Raw genomic sequence first — 21589 nt, 5'->3', positions numbered from 1 at the left:
GTCTGTTACGCATCCAACTCTGGATCATGATCTCGCGGTTCGTGGGTTCAAGCCTGGCACATCAGGCTCTGTGCTGACAGCTCAGAGCCTGGAGCCTGATTTGGATTCTGTGTCTCCCTCTCACTCTGCCCCTCCCCTGCTCGAACTCTGTCTCTCTCAACAATAAATAAATGTTAAAAAAAAAAGAGGGGGGCCTGGGTGGCTCAGTCAGTTGGGTGTCGGACTTCAGCTCAGGTCATGATCTCGTGGTCGGTGGGTTCGAGCCCCACGTCAGGCTCTGTGCTGACAGCTCGGAGCCTGGAGCCTGCTTCAGATTCAGTGTCTCCCTCTCTCTCTGACCCTTCCCAGCTCATGCTCTCTCTCTCTCAAAAATTAAAAAAAAAAAATACAAATTAAAAAAAAAGAGAAAAAAGCAAAGGAAAAAACAAAACAGCACTTAAGTCTTAACAGCCTCTTATACATGTTTTCTCCTGTTCAGTCGCTCATTTGTAGGTGGGTGTATGGCTACCCAGCTGAACTACTTGAACACCATTCTCGCTTTATGAATACTTACCATTCATAAAGTATGTCTTCTTTCCCAGGTACACTTTATGAACATCATTTAATTACTTGTCATACCACTTGCCGGCTACCTCTCAGTAGTATGATTACAAGTGCACCACATTAAACTTCAGTGGGGAAGGCAGGACCCCACTGGGCGGGGGGGGGGGGATCAGAACCCAAGTGCCAAGGCTGGGACTTCGCCGACCTGTGCTCCTGCCCCCCTCGCCACCTACTTATACGTGAGCACCTGCCCTCACCAGGAAAGCCCCCAAACACTGGAAGAGATTGCTTTTCTGATCATCTTGCTGGAGTTTGCCACTAAAAGCCAAAATGTCAAGAGAGAAGTACGTAGTTTAAAGGCTTACTGTGTAAGACTGATTGCCAACCCCTCCAACACGATCTACCAGAGAAGAAAACCCAAGTCAACAGTGAATGACTCCATTTTTAGAACAAAAAGGTTTTCATTACTAAAATTCAAATTTTTTAGTGTCATGCTTTTAAAGGATAAATTAGTTTCTAGAATGGATTTTGAAGGAGTAATCATACCCTAATGACAGTATCGTTTCTTCCTATAGGGAACACAGTTAAATACGTCCCTTTTTTTTAAATTTTTTTTATTTTATTTTTTTTTTTCAACTTTTATTTATTTTTGGGACAGAGAGAGAGAGAGCATGAACGGGGGAGGGGCAGAGAGAGAGGGAGACACAGAATCGGAAGCAGGCTCCAGGCTCTGAGCCATCAGCCCAGAGCCTGACGCGGGGCTCGAACTCACGGATCGCGAGATCGTGACCTGGCTGAAGTCGGACGCTTAACCGACTGCGCCACCCAGGCGCCCCTACGTCCCTTTTTTTAAAAAAAAATTTTTAATGCTTACTTTTGAGAGAGAGATAGAGCATGAGTGGGGGAGGGGCAGAGAGAGAGAGACACACACACACACACACACAGAATCCGAGGCAGTCTCCAGCCTCTGAGCTGTCAGCACAGAGCCCGATGTGGGGCTTGAACTCACCAACAGTGCCATCATGACCCGAGCTGAAGTCAGACGCTTAACCAACTGAGCCACTCAGACACCCCTAAATATGTCCCTTTTAAATGAGAAAAATAAGATCTAAACTCCACGCAGCAAGAATTATCCAATAAATAGGAAGGAATTTTTCTATTGTCTTGTACATTTCTGTCTCCCCCCCCCCCCCATGTTTTAAATGCACATGGAGAAGCTTCATACATAGAAAAAAATGTTATTTTAAAAACTAACCAATCTACAGTTTCAGTACTTTATGGGCTCGGGGGCAGGGGGAGCGGGGAGAGGTTGAGTACAAAAAGCTAGTAAATCTGGTAGTAATTTTTTTAATGTTTATTTATTTTTGAGAGACAGAGAGAGACAGAGCATGAGTAGGGGAGGGGCAGAGAGAGAAGGAGACACAGAATCAGAAACAGGCTCCAGGCTCCAAGGCATCAGCACAGAGCCTGACGCGGGGCTCGAACTCACGAGCCATGAGGTCATGACCTGAGCCGAAGTTGGATGCTTAACCGACTGAACCACCCAGGCACCCCAATCTGGTAGTAATTTAAAAATAAGGTCCATTTGTATAAACCTGAAAGAAATTATATCACAAACAATTCATTATTTTCTTAAATATGAAAGAGAGAAATGCCTAATCTTAGTAGATATTGAATCATAAGAAAATGTATCTTTTAACAAAGGAAACATTATATTGGGAATTCCTGAGATTAAAACAAGTTTTCTGCTTCCTTTGCATTTCTCTAGAGTGCTTTGTGTATACACACACACACACACACACACACACACACACACACACACACACGGCACACAGCTTGTTTCTCATTAGCATAAGACAGAGATTAGACCAGTCTATTTTACCTTTATCATTAAAAAATATGTGCCATGGTCACATCTTGGCACACATACAAGTAAATATGTTTTAGAAGTGCACTTGAAAAATTAGTGTTAAGGCATTTTCATTTTATAATTTTTAAAGAAAGTAAACGCTACCCCCCCAACGTGGGGCTTGTACTCACGACCGTGAGATCAAGAGTCGCACACTCTACCGACTGAGCCAGCCAGGCACCCCAACCATTTTCATTTTAACAACGTTTATTACAAATCACATTTTATAAACACTAGGCATAAATTACATACAAAAGCTAGGCAGAAATATACAGAAGCCAAAACAGCAGTACTGATCACACAAGAGAAATGAGCTAATATAACGTTTAAACATGTATAACTTAATAAAATTACTAATTTTTCATTGCTAATAAATGTTCATGAATTCAAAACCTATTCACAAATTAAATGTAGGATAATTACTATCAGAGTTTAGAATTATAGAAAGAACAACCATAGCACGACTTATTTTTAAAAACCTTTTCAAACATTCAGAAGTCAAATGACTGTCCTTAAAGACAAATGAAGCTTACTTAGGTAAAAGCTCTCATCCAACTGAAGAATATAAAATTTTAGGCTTTGGTTAATAGATCCTAAATTTAGTGGATATTTTAAAATTCACATCTCCCTTACATGTTATATTCCTGAGGGTTGTTTTTTTTTTTTTGCCAAAATGCCATAGATAAAATAAAGAACTCAGCTTACAGCTTTGCGTAACGTTGTGTGATTTTTTTTTTTCACGTCACATGGGTCATGTGCCGAGGTCATAGCAGGATTGGAGGGAGGCACATGTCACACAGCGGCATGAATACCTAATCATCACGCTTATGGACTACAAAAGAATCTTTCTGGATTATATTTTTGAAAAACAAAAAGTACTGCAATCATTTTAAAGTGTGAGTAATGGGGTTGAATAATGATTGCCAGTTTAATGATCAGAAGGAATACGATTAATTTAGCCTAACTACGGGAAAAGTTAATGCCCTCTGACCACTAATTGCAAAGCTTATTTGTGAATTATGAGCGAAATGATGTTAAACCTGTCACCAATTCTTATTTGCATCTTATGAAATCATTCTGATTTAAGGAGAGGTTGAGTAGGTAGTATAGAATGCTCTTACAAAAGACCAAAATGACACAATGCTATGGCTACCACGAGGCCAGACATAGGGGAGGTGGTCAATATTATTAATTAAAAAAAATTTTTTAATGTTTATTTATTTCTGAGACAGAGAGAGACAGAGCATGAGTGGGGGAGGGGCAGAGAGCGAGGGAGACACAGAATCCGAAGCAGGCTCCGGGCTCCGAGCGGTCAGCACAGAGCCCGACGCGGGGCTCGACCTCACAAACCGGGAGATCGTGACCCGAGCCGAAGTCGGTCGCTCAACTGACTGAGCCACCCAGGCGCCCCTCAATAGTATTAAAGTGAAAAGTCTTTGCGTTATTTCTGAACATCCACACACAGTTCAATGTCGTAGTTATAAATTAATCTGCAAGTATCCAAAAGCAGTTAACACACGAAAGTATATTTTTAGTAACAATCATAAGAGGCATTTTTAATAAGTGGCTATGTTCAGTCTTGGTTTACCAAAATAGATTTAAATTTAAGGTTCCTTTTAAAAATAGAGCTATGAAAGCTAATTTCCTATTAGCTGCTAAATAAATGTGGCGTGCATGGCAGGCTCAGCCCCTTCTCTGCAGGTCACCCCATCAACATCTTCTGAACTGATCACTTCAGATTACGGCAAACTCCTCACCGCCAGGTTTCCCCCGGAGACTGAATCGGTGTATCTGGGGACTGGGCCCAGGAACGTGGGTTTTTAAACCCGCAGCTCTCCCCTACCTCCTGGGAAATTATTACGGTCAGGTTGATTTGGAAAATAGTGCTTTAAAGCAGTCGAAGGAATTTCGTCATACGTGAACAGAACTTGGTGAGCGGTGTATCTACTGGCCATCAAATTGGTCTAGTTTTTTAATAACCTGCATAGCTTTTCATCGTGACTAAGCATTTCGTACCTGAATGTCACAAGGTTTCGTTCTCATCCTTCTGATAACCCACACAAGCAGGTGATTTCGCCTTTCTGAAAACTGCCGGTGATGGGGTTCCTGTGCTTTTAGTGTTGCATATACCTTTTCTCACCAAGGAGCAGAAGAGGGTATCTAGCAGTTGTAGTAAAAAAACGACACGGCGTGGAATTTATTCAGATAATCATACTACTCACAAAGTAGTCTTTAAACAGCTATACCAACATCAGTTAGTAGAGTTAATTGCAAAACTGGTCATCAAATACCTATTTGTTAAAAAAAAATTCAATTTACAAAGCATTATCTCAATTCCGCGTACAAAATCTCATTTGCCGTATTATGCAACTAGGAAGCAATTATTTAACCGAATATGAATACGTGAAAACAAATGTGCAGAGGTTCATTCTAATCGATCAGCTAGTAACAAATCTCTCTAAATTAAAGAAGAAAAGAAGCAATGGAATGTATTCTCAAACGATAGTATGGAGCACTGAGAAAAGTTTACATTCTTAGGGATTTGAAAGAATATCTAATTAGGATTAAAATGACGAACTGCTAGCCACTTCCATGTCCTAATGACAGTATCCTCAGCAGAGAAACAAAACTGCAAGCTTATTGAAGTGGGCCAAGTAGTTTTTAAGCTGATGAAAACTACTTAACTTAAAATGAACTTGTTGTTGTTGTTATTTTTAGTAGGCTCCACGCCCAGTGCGGGGTTTGAACTCACGACCCTGAGATCAAGACCCGCACGCTCTACCGACTGAGCCAGCCAGGCGCCCCCAAAACGAACTGTTTTCGAACCTGAAGTAAATAATGCAGTATTCAACAGTTTATTTAAAAATACGCTTTGACAGTTTTAACATTAGTAAAAACCGCTAACACACAATTTAAAAAGGGCTTAATATCAAGTCCTTGGTTCCATGTTGCACTTCATATTCCCATTTGTATGTCAGCGAAGTTGTAGAAGCTGTCTACGTCTCCAGACGCTGTCTCCTTGCTTTCGGATACAAACATCTATTTTAAATACAAAAGAAGCAAAAAAATAAATACCAGTAATCCCCAAATTCCAAAGCCCACGTCATCTGCAGAACAAGCTTGCTATTAAAAGAAATTCAAGTACATCATCTATAATATTTAACCAGTATTCTGTAGAATCCATAGAACATAGTTTCAGCAGCTATAATGCACACTGAACTCTTTTAAAAGCATTTTATGGTATAATTAAGGTCTTTGCTTTCATAATACTTCAGTTGTACTTTATCACTCTTGGGATGTTACTGTTTTGTAAATATCCAACAGTCAATGTTATGAGAGCCACTGAATAAAGAGGCTTAAAGAACTTTTTTTTAAAAAATGTTCATTTATTTTGAAAGAGCGGGAGCGGGGGAGGAGTGTCGAGAAAGAGAGAGAGAGAGAGATGGTGTGTGTGCACACGCCCTCATGTGCATGACCAAGGGAGGGGCAGAGAGATAGAGGGAGAGAGTCCCGAGCAGGCTCCATGCTGTCAGCACAGAGCCCGATGCAAGGCTTGACCCCACGAACCGTGAGACCATGAGCTGAGCCGAAATCAAGAGCTGGTCGGTCAACCAACTGAGCCGCCCAGGCGCCCCTATTTAAAGAACTCTTAGTTTCTTTTCTTTCCTGAGAACAAATTCAACACGCTAAAGAGCAAAACTTGAGATTATCTTTCTGAAAGCTGCTAAAGATATATTACTAATTTTGAATAACATATTTTCTAAACATCAGTAGAGCAGTACTCAGTAGAACCCTTCAAAACTCGTTTTTACAAATGTCAGCCAGGAATTAGAGGAGACCTGGTTTCTAGTCTAGCTTCCTCACAGACTAGCTGTATGAGGCTGACAATTCAATAAACCTCTCTGCGCTCATGTTCTACACCTATAAAATGGGAACGTTGGATTAGATTATCTCTGACTCATTCAGATCTAAAACCTCCAAATCATATAACCATTTTCTCCATTTTCTTCTATTCAACCTAATTACATCTACCCTTCCCCTGAGGACTGTCGTGGTGATAAAATGAGACAAAAGACAATGTTCTTTAAATTATGCAAGTTCAAGAAACTATATGCCATGGGGGCGCCTGGGTGGCTCAGGCAGCCAAGCATCCGACTTCGGCTCAGGTCATGATCTCACGGTTTGTGAGTTCGAGCCCCGTGTCAGGCTCCGTGCTGACAGCTCAGAGCCTGGCGCCTGCTTTGGATTCTGTGTCTCCCTCTCTCTCTGCCCCTCCCCTGCTCACACTGTCTCTCAATAATAAACAAATGTTAAAAAAAAAACTGCTAAAAATTTTTTTTAAAAAAGTAACTATAAGCCAGATCAGACAACAAAGCCAAAAATTTCATCTCAGATATTTCTTAAAAAATAATTATATCAGCACTCATTTAATATTCTTATATGTTTGGTCTTTGAGTTCTATTAAGTTACTAAGTCTGAAATCCTTAGCTGCAGCAACCTCATCAACATATCTAGAAACTACCTACCCGTAATGATTTCTAGATATAGCTGAGATTCAATGTTTGATGGAGAATTACTGAAGCAAATCAAAATGAACAGTAAGCAACAGGCTCATCTGTCCAAAGTATATATAATCTTAGAAATGGAACATTTTTCAGCGTATCATGAGTTTTCCAAAAAGGAAGGACTTAGACATTTAATGAGATTTTTTACATTAGAAACTCATGTATTATTGAAGGTCTTGAAATTAGTAGATTCTTATTTTGTAAACTTTTAAGCTATTACAATTTTAATTTGGCAAGGAACAGCCAAAGCTTGGCTCCCAATTATTCACCACAGAGTCTAAAAAATCATGATCTGCAGTTTTTTTTTAATTCCAAGCAACAACAGGCATTAAAAAAAAAAAAGCACTATTTGACCATGAGGAAAAGGAAATGAAATGAAAGGTGTGACTGAAATAGAAACAGTCAATAAAGGGGCGCCTGGGTGGCTCAGTCGGTTGAGCGTCCGACTTTGGCTCAGGTCATGATCTCGTGGTTCGTGAGTTTGAGCCCCACGTCGGGCTCTGTGCTGACAGCTTGGGGCCTGGAACTTCCTTCGGATTCTGTGTCTCCCTCTCTGTCTCTGCTCCTCCCCTGCTCACACTCTGTCTCTCTCTCAAAAATAAATAAAGGAAAAAAAAAAAAGAAACATCAATAAAATCTTGTACCTTGGTCCCGTTGAATATCTCGTTGACAATAAGGTGACACCCTTCTACAGCACCATCTCCACTGAACTCCAAGGCAATAACAGGACCTAGAAGAAAACCCAAGACGTGTTGTCTGAACAGGAATACAAATCTATTTATTTTTTTAAGTTTATTTATTTGAGGGAGAGAGAACGCACGCACGCACATGTGCACACACACACACACACACCTGCAAACGGGAGGGGCAGACAAAGAGGGAGAGAGAGAATCCCAAGCAGGCTCCACGCTCAGTGCTCAGCGGGAGCCCGAGGTGGGGCTCAATCTCACAAACCGTGAGATCATGACCTGAGCCGAAACCAAGAGTCAGGTGCTTAACCGACTGAGCCACCCGGGCACCCCTAAAATGAATCTTTTTCTTCTTTATATTGTGAAGACTCCCCAGCCTCTTCCTTGGGGGTAAGAGAAGAGGAAGAAGGAAGTAGACAGATGGGCCATATCACTTCAGCTACTTCTTCCAACTGTAATCATAAGGCAGACTGACAGGGTCTCATCACACGATGGGTAGCTTCGGTGCTCTTACAGGACCAGGGTCACATTTTTAAGTGCTGTAGGTAGTCTGGCTTTTCTGGTTTTCATTCTTCTATGAAAACCACAAAAAGCCCACTCTTTTAGCAGCACACAAAAGGGTCGATGACAAATATGATCAAAAGCAATCCAAGTCCCCACAAGTCGGCTTTGCCAGGCAGCCGGCCTGGCTCCCAACGCTCCTACTTACCGGCCACGTCGTGGGCCACCAATAAATGACTCTAGACCAAGTAGGAATTGAGGCCAGGCACCAAAAGGAATGACCACCTGAAAGTGCTTTTCTAGAACCAAAGACTCCCAGTTTTCATTCTGTGAATAGAGCAGTTGTGCCTCCTTGCCCTTGTGTTCATTTGAATACTTTGAAATCACCTGCACTTTAAGTTCTAGCGTCAAGATTTATGATTCAGTTTGGCTTGCATTTAAATGTAGCACTGAACTACTGGTATCAAATTATGGGCCAAGGTGGCCATGAGTTAGCCAAGCAAAATGTGTCCTCTGATTCAATTCGTATTTATTCACTTATCACTATGTTCCCTGGTAGAGTGGTTTTTCAACTCCTAAGTACTGGATATGTCCTAACCTCCAGAAAATTGTAAGTTTCTTAAAAAAAGGACATACACCCATTAAACAAATATGGGGCAAAGGAGACCAATGAAGTACTAAGCCATGAAATACTGAGCTGAACGTAGGCATGTGCCATAAGACAAGACACAGGAACAAGGAGAAAGATCACAGCGCCCTGGGCTTGTGACTGAATACAAACAACGGACACAGAAACGGCACAACGTCTAAATGTAAACCGCACGATTAGATACAGAGGACAAAGTATGGGTTTTTCGGCATCACAGTGTATAGATCAAGATAGGTGCTACATACAGAAAAGAAGGTTAAGTGGGGAACGTCTGCTCAGAAAAATGCATGGTTCTCTGTCAGGGGCAAGAAATGGAGACGATTAACCTGGAATATCTTGTTGAACCGAAAAGCAAGGAGACTATCAAAGGTCAATACGGTTGTACCAAAAGGACACCGGAGCCAGCCTGAAGGGGCTCCCAGTTGCCAAAGATGGGACACTGTCACAGAAGGAATAATGACTGCAATTTGTATTAAAACATACTGAATATAGAAACAGTCAGGAGCTCAAAATGATATTGAGAAAAGAGAGAAAGTTCACTGGATGTCACGGTAGCTTGCTAGGGTACCGATTCATTGCTCTGAAAGTGGATGCTTAATTATTTTCCCTTTATTCTGCTTTTCTGATACGAAGTGTATTTCAAGTTAACCAAACAGCTACGGCGTACGAGAAGGTCTGTTAACATCCATTAGTATATGCAGAGAAAGTGACATGGTTAGAAAATGATCATTTTGGGGGTGCCTGGGGGGCTCAGTCGGTTGAGCGCCTGACTTCAGCTCAGGTCATGATCTCACAGTTCATGAGTTCGAGCCCCACGTCAAGCTCTGTGATGACAGCTCAGAACCGGAAGCCTGCTTCCGATTCGGTGTCTCCCTCTCTCTCTGCCCCTCCCCCCACCCACACTCTGTCTCTCTCTCTCAAAAATAAACATTAAAAAAAATTAAAAAAAAAAAAGAAAATGATCATTTCATAACTCCTAATAAAAAATTGGATCCAGGTGATAATCATCAGTGGTTTTAGCATCCCACAGGGAAGACAGACAGGAAACTCTATGATGACAAGCTAAGGCCATCACCACCTGAACCTATTGGATCAATCAGCTACAAGTTCAACAACCAGACATGATATGCCTTCTCATTGAATGCTACAGGAAATAGTACCATCTGTGAAATAGTCTTGCCAAAAATGGAACTAAACCTGAGTTTAAGAAGGCTTTTCTCTGACTTCTGATCTATAAGAACTCGAGAGGAACAAATTAAACAAACCCATGCATACTACAGGACAACTTACCAGGTTTTTTTTTTTTTCCCCACAAGTCAAAGGCATGCAACAAAGAAAAAGCTGATGATAAAAGTAGGGTTTTCAGTTTTTCAGAGAGTGGAAAGTTTGAGTTAAGGTGGAACAAATTATGCTTTTATTCAGGATCACTACAAGAAAATACAGTAGATACATTTTTTAAAGTCGAACATTTATTACTGAAAGTTCCTGTATTCTGTAAAGAGAACATAATCTAGAATTCAGGAACACAGTTTTGCTGGAATTACCCAGGCATGTAACTTGGTTGATTTTTTTTAAAAGTAAGCTCTACACTGAATGTGGGGCTTGAACTCAGTCAGGACCCTGAGATAAAGAGTCACGTGCTCTACCGACTGAGCCAGCCAGGCGCCCCAACTTGGTTGATATTCTTTATTTTTTTTAAAAGTCCATGCATTTAAAGTGTGCAGGTCAATGTTTTTTTTTTAAGTTTTATTTATTTTTTGAGAGAGAGAGAGAGAGAGAGAGAGAGAGAGAGAGAGAGAGAGAGTGTGCACAAGCAGGAGAGGGGCAGAGAGAGGGGAGGACAGAGGATCCAAAGTGGGCTCTATGCTGACAGTCTCAAGCTGATAGCAGCGAGCCCAATGGGGGGCTCAAACCCACAAACTGCAAGATCACAACCTGAGCTGAAGTCAGACGTTCAACCAACGGAGCCACCCAGGTGCCCCAGTTGATATTCTTTAAATAGATTATGATGGGGGCGCCTGGGTGGCTCAGTCAGTTAAGCATCTGACTTCAGCTCAGGTCACGATCTCGAGGTCCGTGAGTTCAAGCCCCGCGTCGGGCTCTGGGCTGATGGCTCAGAGTCTGGAGCCCACTTCCGATTCTGTGTCTCCCTCTCTCTCTGCCCCTCCCCCGTTCATGCTCTGTCTCTCTCTGTCTCAAAAATAAATAAAAAACGTTAAAAAAAATTTTTTTAAATAGATTATGATGAACTTCCAGTAAGTGACCAAATAATTTGCCAACAAAGAAACGCCAACCAAAAAGGTGGACGGGTGCAGCAGTTTTGATTAACGTGTGTGGATAATCCGCAATTAAAAAAGAAACCTACAATACTGCCAGTGTACTTTTTAAAAATTTTTATTTCAATTCAAGTTAACATACAGTGTAGTACTGGTTTCAGGAATAGAAACCAGTGATTCATCTCTTACATATGACACCCAGTGCTCATCCCAACAAGTGCCTCCTTAATGCCCATCCCCCATCTGGCCCATCCCCGCCCCCTCCCCTGACAACGCACTTTTTAAGCAGTCCTACTTGTCTAAGGATGGTGACTACAATTACTGTGATTATTTCAAACTGAACTAGGAGGTCAATAAAGATCACTGGTTACCTTTTTAAAAAAGTATTTTAGTTATCAAATAGTTGGCAGCTTTAAATCTAAATAGTTGAGCTGTCATGAAAAACTGAGATTTTGAAGTAAGCAAAAAAGATGCCTGGATGTCCTATCTAACACCGTCTTCTATGTTATCTAACATGACCTTGGAATGAATCGCTATCATGTCTCAGATTACAGCAATGGCCTTCCAGGTGGTCTCTCTGCTTCCCCCTTAGAGCAACCACAGTGGTAAAAGTTACACTTTAAAGGGATTGTGACACTCCTCTACTCTGAAACCCCCAGTAAAATATGATCTATATTTGTCTTATTTTTTTAAATTAATTAATTAGTTAGTTATTATTTAAAAAAAAATTTTTTTTTTCAACGTTTATTTATTTTTGGGACAGAGAGAGACAGAGCATGAACGGGGGAGGGGCAGAGAGAGAGGGAGACACAGAATCGGAAACAGGCTCCAGGCTCTGAGCCATCAGCCCAGAGCCCGACGCGGGGCTCGAACTCACGGACCACGAGATCGTGACCTGGCTGAAGTCGGACCCTTAACCGACTGCGCCACCCAGGCGCCCCTAATTAATTATTTTTAAATGTTTATTTATCTTCGAGAGAGAGAGAGCGAGCAGAGAGAGGAGACACAGAATCTGAAGCAGGCTCTAGGCTCTGAGCTGTCAGCACACAGTCCGATGCGGGGCTCGAACTCATAAACTGTGAGATCATGACCTGAGCTGATGTCGGAAGCTTAACTGACTGAGCCACCCAGGTGCCCATTTTTAATTTTTTTGACGTTTATTTTTGAGACAGAGAGAGAGAGGCAGAGTGTGAGGGGGGGAGGGGCAGAGAGAGAAAGTGACACCGAATATGAAGCAGGCTTCAGGCTCTGAGTTGTCAGCACAGAGCCCAACGCAGGCCTCGAACCCACGAACCGTGAAATCAGATTGGATTGAAAAGCAAGAACCAAGTATATGCTGTCTATAAAAACTCACTTTAGATCTACAGAATTCAATAAATTAAAAGAAAAGGGGTAAAGATATATGATGAGACGCTAAAGAACCAAATGAAAGCTGGAGTATCTATATTTCAGACAAAGTAGATTTCAGAACAAGGAAGATTATCAGAGACAGAGGGACACTGCATAATAACGAGAAGACGTAACAATCTTAAATGTATATGCATCTAACAATAGAGTTTCAAAATTCATGAGGCAGAATGTGATAGGAACCGACAACAGAAATAGACAAATTCAGTTATTGTTGGAAACTTCAACATTCCCTCCTTCGGTAATTCACAGAACAAGTAGGCAGAAAATCAGGAAGGATATAGAAGAACTGAATAGCACCATCAACCAAACTGACTTAGTGGACATTTATAGAATATTCCACCAAACAAAAAGCAGAGTATATATTCTTCTTGCATGCACACAGAATAGTCACCAAGACAGGCTATAAGGAAATAGAAATCATATAATGTGTGTTTTTGGACCGTAATAGCTTTAATCTAGAAATAACAAACACCTCTGGACAATGTCCAAATGTTTGGAAATTAAACGATATACGTCTAAATCAATGGATCAAGTAAAAAGTCTCAAGGGAAACTGAAAATAGTCTGAACTACAACAGGGGTCAACACACTTTTTCTGTAAAGGACCAGACAGGAAATATTTTAGGCTTTGTGGGCCATACTGTGTCCATCACAACTAATCAACTCTGCCATTATAGCACAAAGCAGCAAAACACAAAGAATTTAAAGTGTCCAATTAAACGTTTTTTTTTAAGTTTTATTTATTTATTTTTTTTTTTTGAGAGAGAGAGAGAGAGAACAAGCAGGGAAGGGGCAGAGAGAGAGAGAGAGAGAGAGGAGGACAAAGGATGTGAAGCGGGCTCCGCGCTGACAGTCTCAGGCTGATTGCAGCGAGCTCACTGTTTGTGAGTTCAAGCCCTGCATCTGGCATCGCGCAAAGCCTGCTTGGTATTCTCTCTCCCCCATTCTCTCTCTGCCCCTTCCCTGCTCACTCGCTCGCTCTCTCTCTCTCTCTCTCTCTCTCTCTCTCAAAATAAAGAAATAAACTTAAAAAAGACAGACATTCTCAGATTTATAAAACACAGTGAGTATGCCGTGACTTACATAAAACTACATGTCAAAATTTGTAGGATGCAGTTAAAGCAGTGCTTAAAGGAAACTTTTTAACACTGAATACATACACAGTTGATCCTCATTATTCACAGATTCCTTACGTGCACATTTGCCAACTTGGTAAAATTTATCTGTAACCCCCAAATGAATACTTGCGGTGTTCTCATGGTCATTCATAGACAAACACAGAGCAGCAAGAGCTTTGAGCTGCCTGACACCCACGTTCCCATGTGAAGCTGAACAAAGCGATCCCCTGCTTTCTTGTTTCAGCTCTCACGCCGTAACCAAGTGTCCTTTTCACAGTTTCAGTGCCATGTTTTCCACATTTTGTGTGTGTGTGTGTGTGTGGGGGGGGTTAATAAGATTTTTAAAAGTTTTTTAAATTTATTTTTGAGAGAGAGAGACAGAGCGTGCACGTGTGCATGTGAGCGGGGTACAGGCAGAGGGAGAGGGAGAGAGAGAATCCCAAGCAGGCTCCACACTGTCAGAGCAGATCCCAATGCAGGGCTCCATCCCAGGAACCATGAGATCATGACCTGAGCTGAAATCAAGAGTGGACACTTAACCGACTGAGCCACCCAGGTGCCCCACATTTTGTGGGCCTTGTTGGTGATCCTGCTGTTTAAAATGGCCCCCAGATGTAGTGCAAAAGTGCTGTCTAATGTCCCTAAGCTTAGGAAGGCTGTGATGTGCCTTTCAGAGAAAATACCTGTTGGATAAGCTTCATTTGATAAGAGTTATATAGTGCTGTTGGCTCGATGTGAACGAATCAATAACATATACTGAGTAAGATGTCTTTGGATAGAAACAAACTTATGACAAGATTATGTATGGGTTGACTGACAAAAATGTTGTGACCAGAGATTTATAGAAACTTAACCCCATATTTCTCCTAGGAGCAGTACTCACTACCTCAGTGCTCACAGTGACTCAACATAACTACTGTGAATAATGAGAATCAACTGTATTAGAAAAGAAGAAATTATCTACAATCAATAACCTAAGCTTAAACCTTAAGAAACTAGAGAAAGAGAAGCAAATCAAATATAAAACAAGTGAAGGAAGGAAATAATACTTAGTGGAGCAGAGAACAATAAAATTGAAAAGGGAAGAGCAATAGAAAAAAAAATCAGTGAAACAAAGAACTGCTTCTTCTCAAATTACTAATAGCAGGAATATAAGTGGGACATCACTACTGATCCCACAGATGTTAATAAGAATAAAGAAATACTATAAACAACTCTATGTCCATAAATTTGATAACTTAGATTTCTGAAATGAAACAGTTCCCTGAAGGACAAAAACTATCAAAATTCATTCAAAAAGAAAAATATAGCCCTAAGTACCCTGTAAGTAAACTAATAAGTAAATAATTTAATAAGTAAATTAAACTTTCTAAAAATCTTTCTCCCCAAATCTCCAGGCCCAGATGGTTCCACTGGTGAATTCTATCACACATTTAAAGAAGAAATGATACCGGGGCGTCTGGGTGGCTCAGCCAGTTTAAGCATCCGACTCTTGGTTTCGGCTCAGGTCATGATCTCACGGTTGGTGAGTTCAAGCCCCACATCGGGCTCTACACTGACAGCATGGAGCCTGCCTGGGATTTTCTCTCTCCCTCTCTCTCTCTGCCCCTCCTCTGCTCTCTCTGTCTCTCAAAATAAATAAACTTAAAAAAGAAGAAGAAATTATACCAATTCTCCAAAATTTATTCAAGATCATAGAAGAGAAAGGACACATCCCAACTCATTTTATGAGGCCGGCATTACCCTAATATCAAAGTCAGACAAAGATATTACAAGAAAACTACAGACCAATGTCCCTCATAAACAAAGATGCAAAAATCTTCAATAAAATATTAGCAAACTGAAACTGGCAATTTATTAAAGAGACAATCAATCTATCACGATCAAGGGAGTTCATCTCAAGAATACAAGGCTGGCTCAACATTCAAAATCAACAAAAGTCATTCACCAGATTAAATGACTAAATAATAAAAAAAACATATTATCTCAATAAATACAGAAAAAAAACCCCATTCAACGAAATTCAACATCCGTGCCTGATAAAAATTCAACAAACTAGGGACAGAATGAAACTCCCTTAGCCTAATAAAAGGTATAGATGAGAATCCTACAACCAACATCATTCTTCATGGTGAGATTGAACACTTTGAGACCAGTAACAGAACAAGAATGTCTTCTCCTCACTACTTTATACAACATGATAGTGGAAGTCTTATCCGGCATAATAAGGTATAAATAAACAAATCAATAGCATGTCAAAAGGACAGAGGAACCAACCTAAGAGAACTTTCAATGGCTAAAACTGGAATAATTTGATAGTACTGGATTATAACCCAAAGAATAAAGTACATATTCATGTTCCCTACTGATAGAAATAGATGATTGAATAAATAAATGGGGGAGAAGGGACAAATATTTCTTAGAGAAGAATTCCAAACAATGTAGGCAGATACCATCACCTCCAGGAGGTGTAGTTTAATTCTCCTCGCCTTGAGCGTAAGCTGGTCTTAGTGACTCAACTTCCAAAGAACAAAGTATGAAAAGGAAAAAGCAGGAACTTTGCAGTGTTTGGGAAACCCGGCAGAACCAAGGCTGAACTAAGGCCAGCCAATGCCCCAGTGATAAATCACGTTGATATCCTGTACACCCTGATGTGATGTGATGAGAAGGGCACTTCACCTCTTCCCCCCAAACCTCAATCTAAGCAGAGGAAACATCAGTCACACCCAAATGGAGGCACATTCTATAAAACAACTTACCAGTACCGTCAAAATATTTCAAGGTCATGAAACACAAAGAAGACTAAAAGAAACCGCCACAGATTAGAGGAGACTAAGGAGACATGACAACTAAATGCAATGTGGGATCTTAGACTGGATTCTGGAACAGAAAAAGGACATGACTGGAAAAAAATTGGTAAAATTTGAATAAAGACTACAGTTTAAGTTCATAGTATTTTACCAATGTAAATTACTTAGTTTTGATAAATGTACCACGGTTATGCTAACATTAGGGGATCGGGATAAAGGGCATATGGAAGCTCTCTGTACTACCTTTGCAATTTTTCTGTAAAACTAAATTATTCCAACATAAAAAGTTTATTAAAAACACAGCTGAGGGGCGCATGGCTGGCTCAGTCGGTAGAGCATTCAAGTATTTTTTAAAAAAAAATTTAAAATGTTTTTTAAATTTATTTTTGACAAAGAGAGAGACAGAGTGTGTGAGCAGGGGAGGGGCAGAGAGAGAGAGAGAGAGAGAGAGAGAGAGAGAGAGAGAGAGACGGAAACACAGAATCTGAAGCAGTCTCCAGGCTCTGAGCGGTCAGCACAGAGCCCGATGTGGGGCTCGAACTCGTGAACTGTGAGATCATGACCTGAGCCAAAGTCGGATGCTCAACCGACTGAGCCACCCAGGCACCCCGAGCATTCAAGTATTGATCTTGGCGTTGTGAGATCAAGCCCCATGTCGGGCCTAGAGCTTACTTAAAAAAAAAAAAAAAAGCTGAATGGGAGAACATATTTGTAAATCTTGTATCTGATAGGGGGTTAATATTCAAAGTATATAAAGAACTCATATAACTCAATAGGAAAAAAAAAAACCAATCATTAAAAAATGGGCAGAGGATTTGAATAGACATTTTTCCAAAAAAGACATACAGATGGACAAGAACATGAAAAGGTGCTCCACACCACTAATCATTAGGGAAATGAAAAATCAAAACCATGATGAAATTTATCACCTCACACCTGTTAGAATGGCTATCATCAAAAAGAAACAACAGGGGCGCCTGGGTGGCTCAGTTGGTTAAGCGTCCTACTTCAGCTCAGGTCATGATCTCACAGTTTGTGGGTTCGAGCCCCGCGTTGGGCTCTGTGTTGACAGTGCAGAGCCTAGAGCCTGTTTCGGACTCTGTGTCTCCCTCTCTCTCTGCCCCACCCCTGTTCACACTCTGTCTCTGTCTCAAGAATAAACATTAAAAAAAAAAAAAAAACCAAATGTGAGTGAGGATGTGGAACAAAGGGAACCCTTGGACATTCTTGGTAGGGATGTAAATTGGTGCATCCCACTATGTAAAGGAGTATGGAGGTTCCTCAAAAAATTAAAACTAGAACTACCATGTGATTCAGCAATTCTACTTCTGGGTACTTGCCTGAAGAAAATGGAAACACTGACCTGAAAAGATACATGCACTCTCATGATCACTGCAGCATTATTTACAACAGCCAAGATATGGAAACAACCATTAATGTCCATGAATGAAGAAAGAAAATGTGGCATGTTTACACAGACACACATACACAGTGGAATATTACTCAACCATCAAAAAGGAAGCCTCGCCATTTGCAACAATACAAATGGACGTTGAGAGCATAATGCCGCATGAAAGAAGTCAGAGAAAGACAAACTCCGTATGATCTCATTTATATGTGGAATCTGAAAAAAACAAAAACAAAAACAAAAAACCCTGAACTTATAGATACAGAGAACAGAGTGGTGGTTGCCAGAGAGATGTAGGGTGAGGGGAGGGCCAAATGGGTGAGGAGCTCAAAAGGTACAAACTTCCACTTATAAAACATGTAAGTCATGGGGATATAATGCCAAGCATGGTGACTATAGTTAATAATACTGTATTGCATATCGGAAAGTTGCTAAGAGAGTAGACCATCAAAGTCCTCATCATGAGAAAGAAAATTTGGAACTGCGTACGGTGACAGACATTAACTAGACTTATTGTGATGATACTTTCACAATATACACAAATACTGAATCATTGTTGTACATCTGAAACTAATGTGTTATATGTGAACTATACTTCAAAAACACAGCTAGAAGTTTCTCAGTTCAGACTAGGAGCCAAAGTCCCTACAATGGCCTAGAAGGCCCTCTATCATCGGACTCTTTTACTACTTCTCAGACTTCATCTTGCGTTTATTGAATAAATGAATGAATGAATGACCCTCTCAAACAAAGGAACCCAAGTCTGACTAATCATTAGAGTCATCGGGGAAACTTTTTAAAATGCAGATTCTAAGAGTATGTCTCAGAAATTTTCGAATCAGTCTTTCTTATGTTTTTAAAAGCACCCTAGATGGTTCTGAGGATTCGGCAGGTTTAGATTTTCAAGATGGAAAACACAATGAATTTTCTCAATTAGCAGTCAAAAAGCTTTATTGATTGAAAGTAAATAATTTGTGGGGCACCTGGCTGGCTCAATCAGTTAGGCATCCGACTCTTGATTTCGGCTCAGGGCATGATCTCAGGTTCATGAATTCGAGACCAGTGTTGGACTCTGCGCTGACAGTGCAGAGCCTGCTTGGGATTCTCCCTCTCCCTGCCCTTCCTCTGCTTGCTTGCTCACTGTCTCTCTCAAAATAAATAAACATTAAAAAAAAAAGTGAGTAACTGCTTTAACTGGAGAGGAAGATTTAGAGACTCTGAGGTGCAAGGTATTTGAAATAAAAGTGAATTTTCTGGAAAAAAAAAAGTTTGCCCTTGGCTCAGAAGAGTGGTTTGCAACTGGGAGAGATTTTACCCCCCGAGGGGCATTTGGCGATATCTAGAAACATTTTTGGTTGCCACAACTGGGGGTGTGTGCTCCTGGCATCTGGGGGGTAGAGGCCAGGGGGGCTGTTAAACACCGTATAATGCACAGGACAGCCCCCCACCCAGTTATCCGTCCTAAAATGTCAGTAATGCTGAGGTTGAGAAACCCTCCTTAGGATGATTGATGGTCACTTTTAGATAAGGACCCAATCCACCCAAGTCCTGCTGGAATATTTCCACTGACAAGCCTGCTCCCTGTTCCCTATCAGTCAATGCAATATTGGGCAGCCAAAATTTTTTCCCCAGTATTTTATTTTGAAAAATTCCAAACAATATAGAAAAGTTGGAAGAATAATATAAAACATCCATTTGCTCTTCAAATGTTAACACCCATCAAATGTTAACATTTGGCCCCATTTGCTTTCTCACACACTACACCCATGCTGTTTTTGTTTTGCAGCCATTTGAAGAGTGGACATGATGACAGGACTTCATGACACTTCAGCACGAATCTCCCACATGACCACAATATCATTACCATACTTAAGAATACTAACAGTAATTCCATAATATTATCTCCACACTTCCTGAGGCTTCCCCAAGATGTCTTTTATAGCTTTATAGTTCACCCCATCCCAATCCAAGTTCCAATTAAGTTTTATTCATTGTATTTAGTTGTTATGTTTCTTTTAATCCACAATGGTCCCCCATCATTTTTGTTTCCCAGAACATTATCTGAAGAGTGCTAACCAGTTGTCCTGTAGAATGTCTTTTTAAGATTTGAATCATTATTTTCTCATAGTGTCATTTAACATGTCCCTAGATTTCTGTTCTTTCAGATAAACTAGCAATTAAGTCTTGATTGGATTCAAGTTATTTTTGGGATGAGCTCATCACAGGTGATGCTGTGAATTTCTTATTGCATCGCATCAGAAGAAACACAATGTCAGGCTGTCCTGCCCTCCGTGATGCTAAGTTTGATGGGAGTGATTACCAAATCTCTGCTGTAATAATACATTTCCCTTTTGAATGAGAATGTATAAATATCCTATTTATTAGCAACTTTTACCCCAACAGTTTTAGCACCCACTGATAATCTTTATCTGAATTAATTATTACCTTGGGGATTGGATGATGGTGATTTCCAAAGTTTATTACTCCTTCTACATTTATTAGTTCATAGTATTCTGTAAAGTGGAGAAGAGGTTTCCTTTTATTTCCTCCTCCCTTTTTCGTCATCACTATGGATACATGGATTTCTTTTTTTTTTTTAATGTTTATTTATTATTGAGCGATGGAGAGATAGAGCATGAGCAGGGGAGGGGCAGAGAGAGGAGGAGACACAGAATCCGAAGCAGGCTCCAGGCTCCAAGCTGTCCGCACAGAGCCCGATGTGGGCTCGAACTCACAAACCGCGAGATCATGACCTGAGCCAACGTTGGATGCTCAACCGACTGAGCCACCCAGGCGCCCCAGGATACATGGATTTCTGTTGTTAAATCAATTCCGTTCATTATCCTTTGTGATGCCCAAATTATACCAAGTTTGGCCAGTGGAAAGGGATTTAAGTTGACTCCCGTGACCTGGCATGACCTCATTAGACTGTGAGTACTTCCTATGGGTATCTCTGGTTTTAAAAGTTATTTATATGATGTTTATTGCTGAAATTCCTGTAACATCTGCCCATTGGTTTTAGTTCTTTTGTTTAGTCCTTTTATTTCTTCCATGTGGAATGTTGTGTTACTTAAGCACAAATATTACCCTCGGGGTTGGAGCATTTCTATTAAATCACTCCACTAACATTTCATGAGCACATAAATCGTTAATGTAGACCTGCCCATATACTCACTTCATCCCTAATCTCACACTTTAGGATGTCCATTACAATTATTATTGGCTCAATTTCTTTTTTTAAATGTTTATTTATTTTTGACAGAGAAAGAGTGAACATGAGCAGGGGAGGGGCAGAGAGAGAAGGAGACGGGATCCGAAGCAGGCTCTGCACTGACAGCAGCAGGCCTGATGTGGGGCTCAAGCTCACGAACCATGAGATCATGACCTAAGCTGAAGTCAGATGCTCAACAGACTGAGCCACCCAGGTGCCCCTGCTGATTCAATTTCTGAAACCTGCTGAGAGTTTAAAGGCTTGTTTTCAAGGTTCCATCAGAATGCTCCCATGTCAAAACAGTTGCATCAAAGGAACTAGGACATCTGTACTCTGAAAGCTATAAAACACCGATGAAAGAAACTGAAGATGAAACAAAGAAATGGAAAAATATGCCATGCTCATGAATTGGAATAACCAATATAATATTGTTAAAATGTCCATACTACTCAAAGAAATCTACAGATTTAATGCAATCCCTATTAAATACTAACAACATTT

General features: G+C 40.6%; 1 protein-coding gene and 1 non-coding gene across 2 annotated transcripts in view; both read right to left on the bottom strand.

Moving 5' to 3' along the window:
- Positions 1 to 2641: 2641 nt before the first annotated feature.
- RP2 (RP2 activator of ARL3 GTPase) overlaps positions 2642 to 21589 on the bottom strand; it is a 50729-nt gene continuing 31781 nt past the window's right edge. The window contains exons 4-5 of the mRNA XM_004000440.6: positions 7662 to 7747; positions 2642 to 5491 (exon numbers count right to left, since the gene is read on the bottom strand). Coding sequence (XP_004000489.3) covers positions 5408 to 5491; positions 7662 to 7747 — 170 coding nt within the window. The 3' untranslated portion in view covers positions 2642 to 5407. The remainder of the gene's footprint in view (positions 5492 to 7661; positions 7748 to 21589) is intronic.
- LOC111558876 lies at positions 3193 to 3296 on the bottom strand. The gene has a single exon (XR_002740001.1). It is a non-coding gene; the product is annotated as a small nucleolar RNA U13 (small nucleolar RNA).

Source organism: Felis catus, chromosome X (genome assembly GCF_018350175.1).
Source record: "Felis catus isolate Fca126 chromosome X, F.catus_Fca126_mat1.0, whole genome shotgun sequence".
Taxonomy (NCBI): Eukaryota; Metazoa; Chordata; class Mammalia; order Carnivora; family Felidae; genus Felis; species Felis catus.
This window is presented reverse-complemented; position numbering and strand designations above follow the sequence as displayed.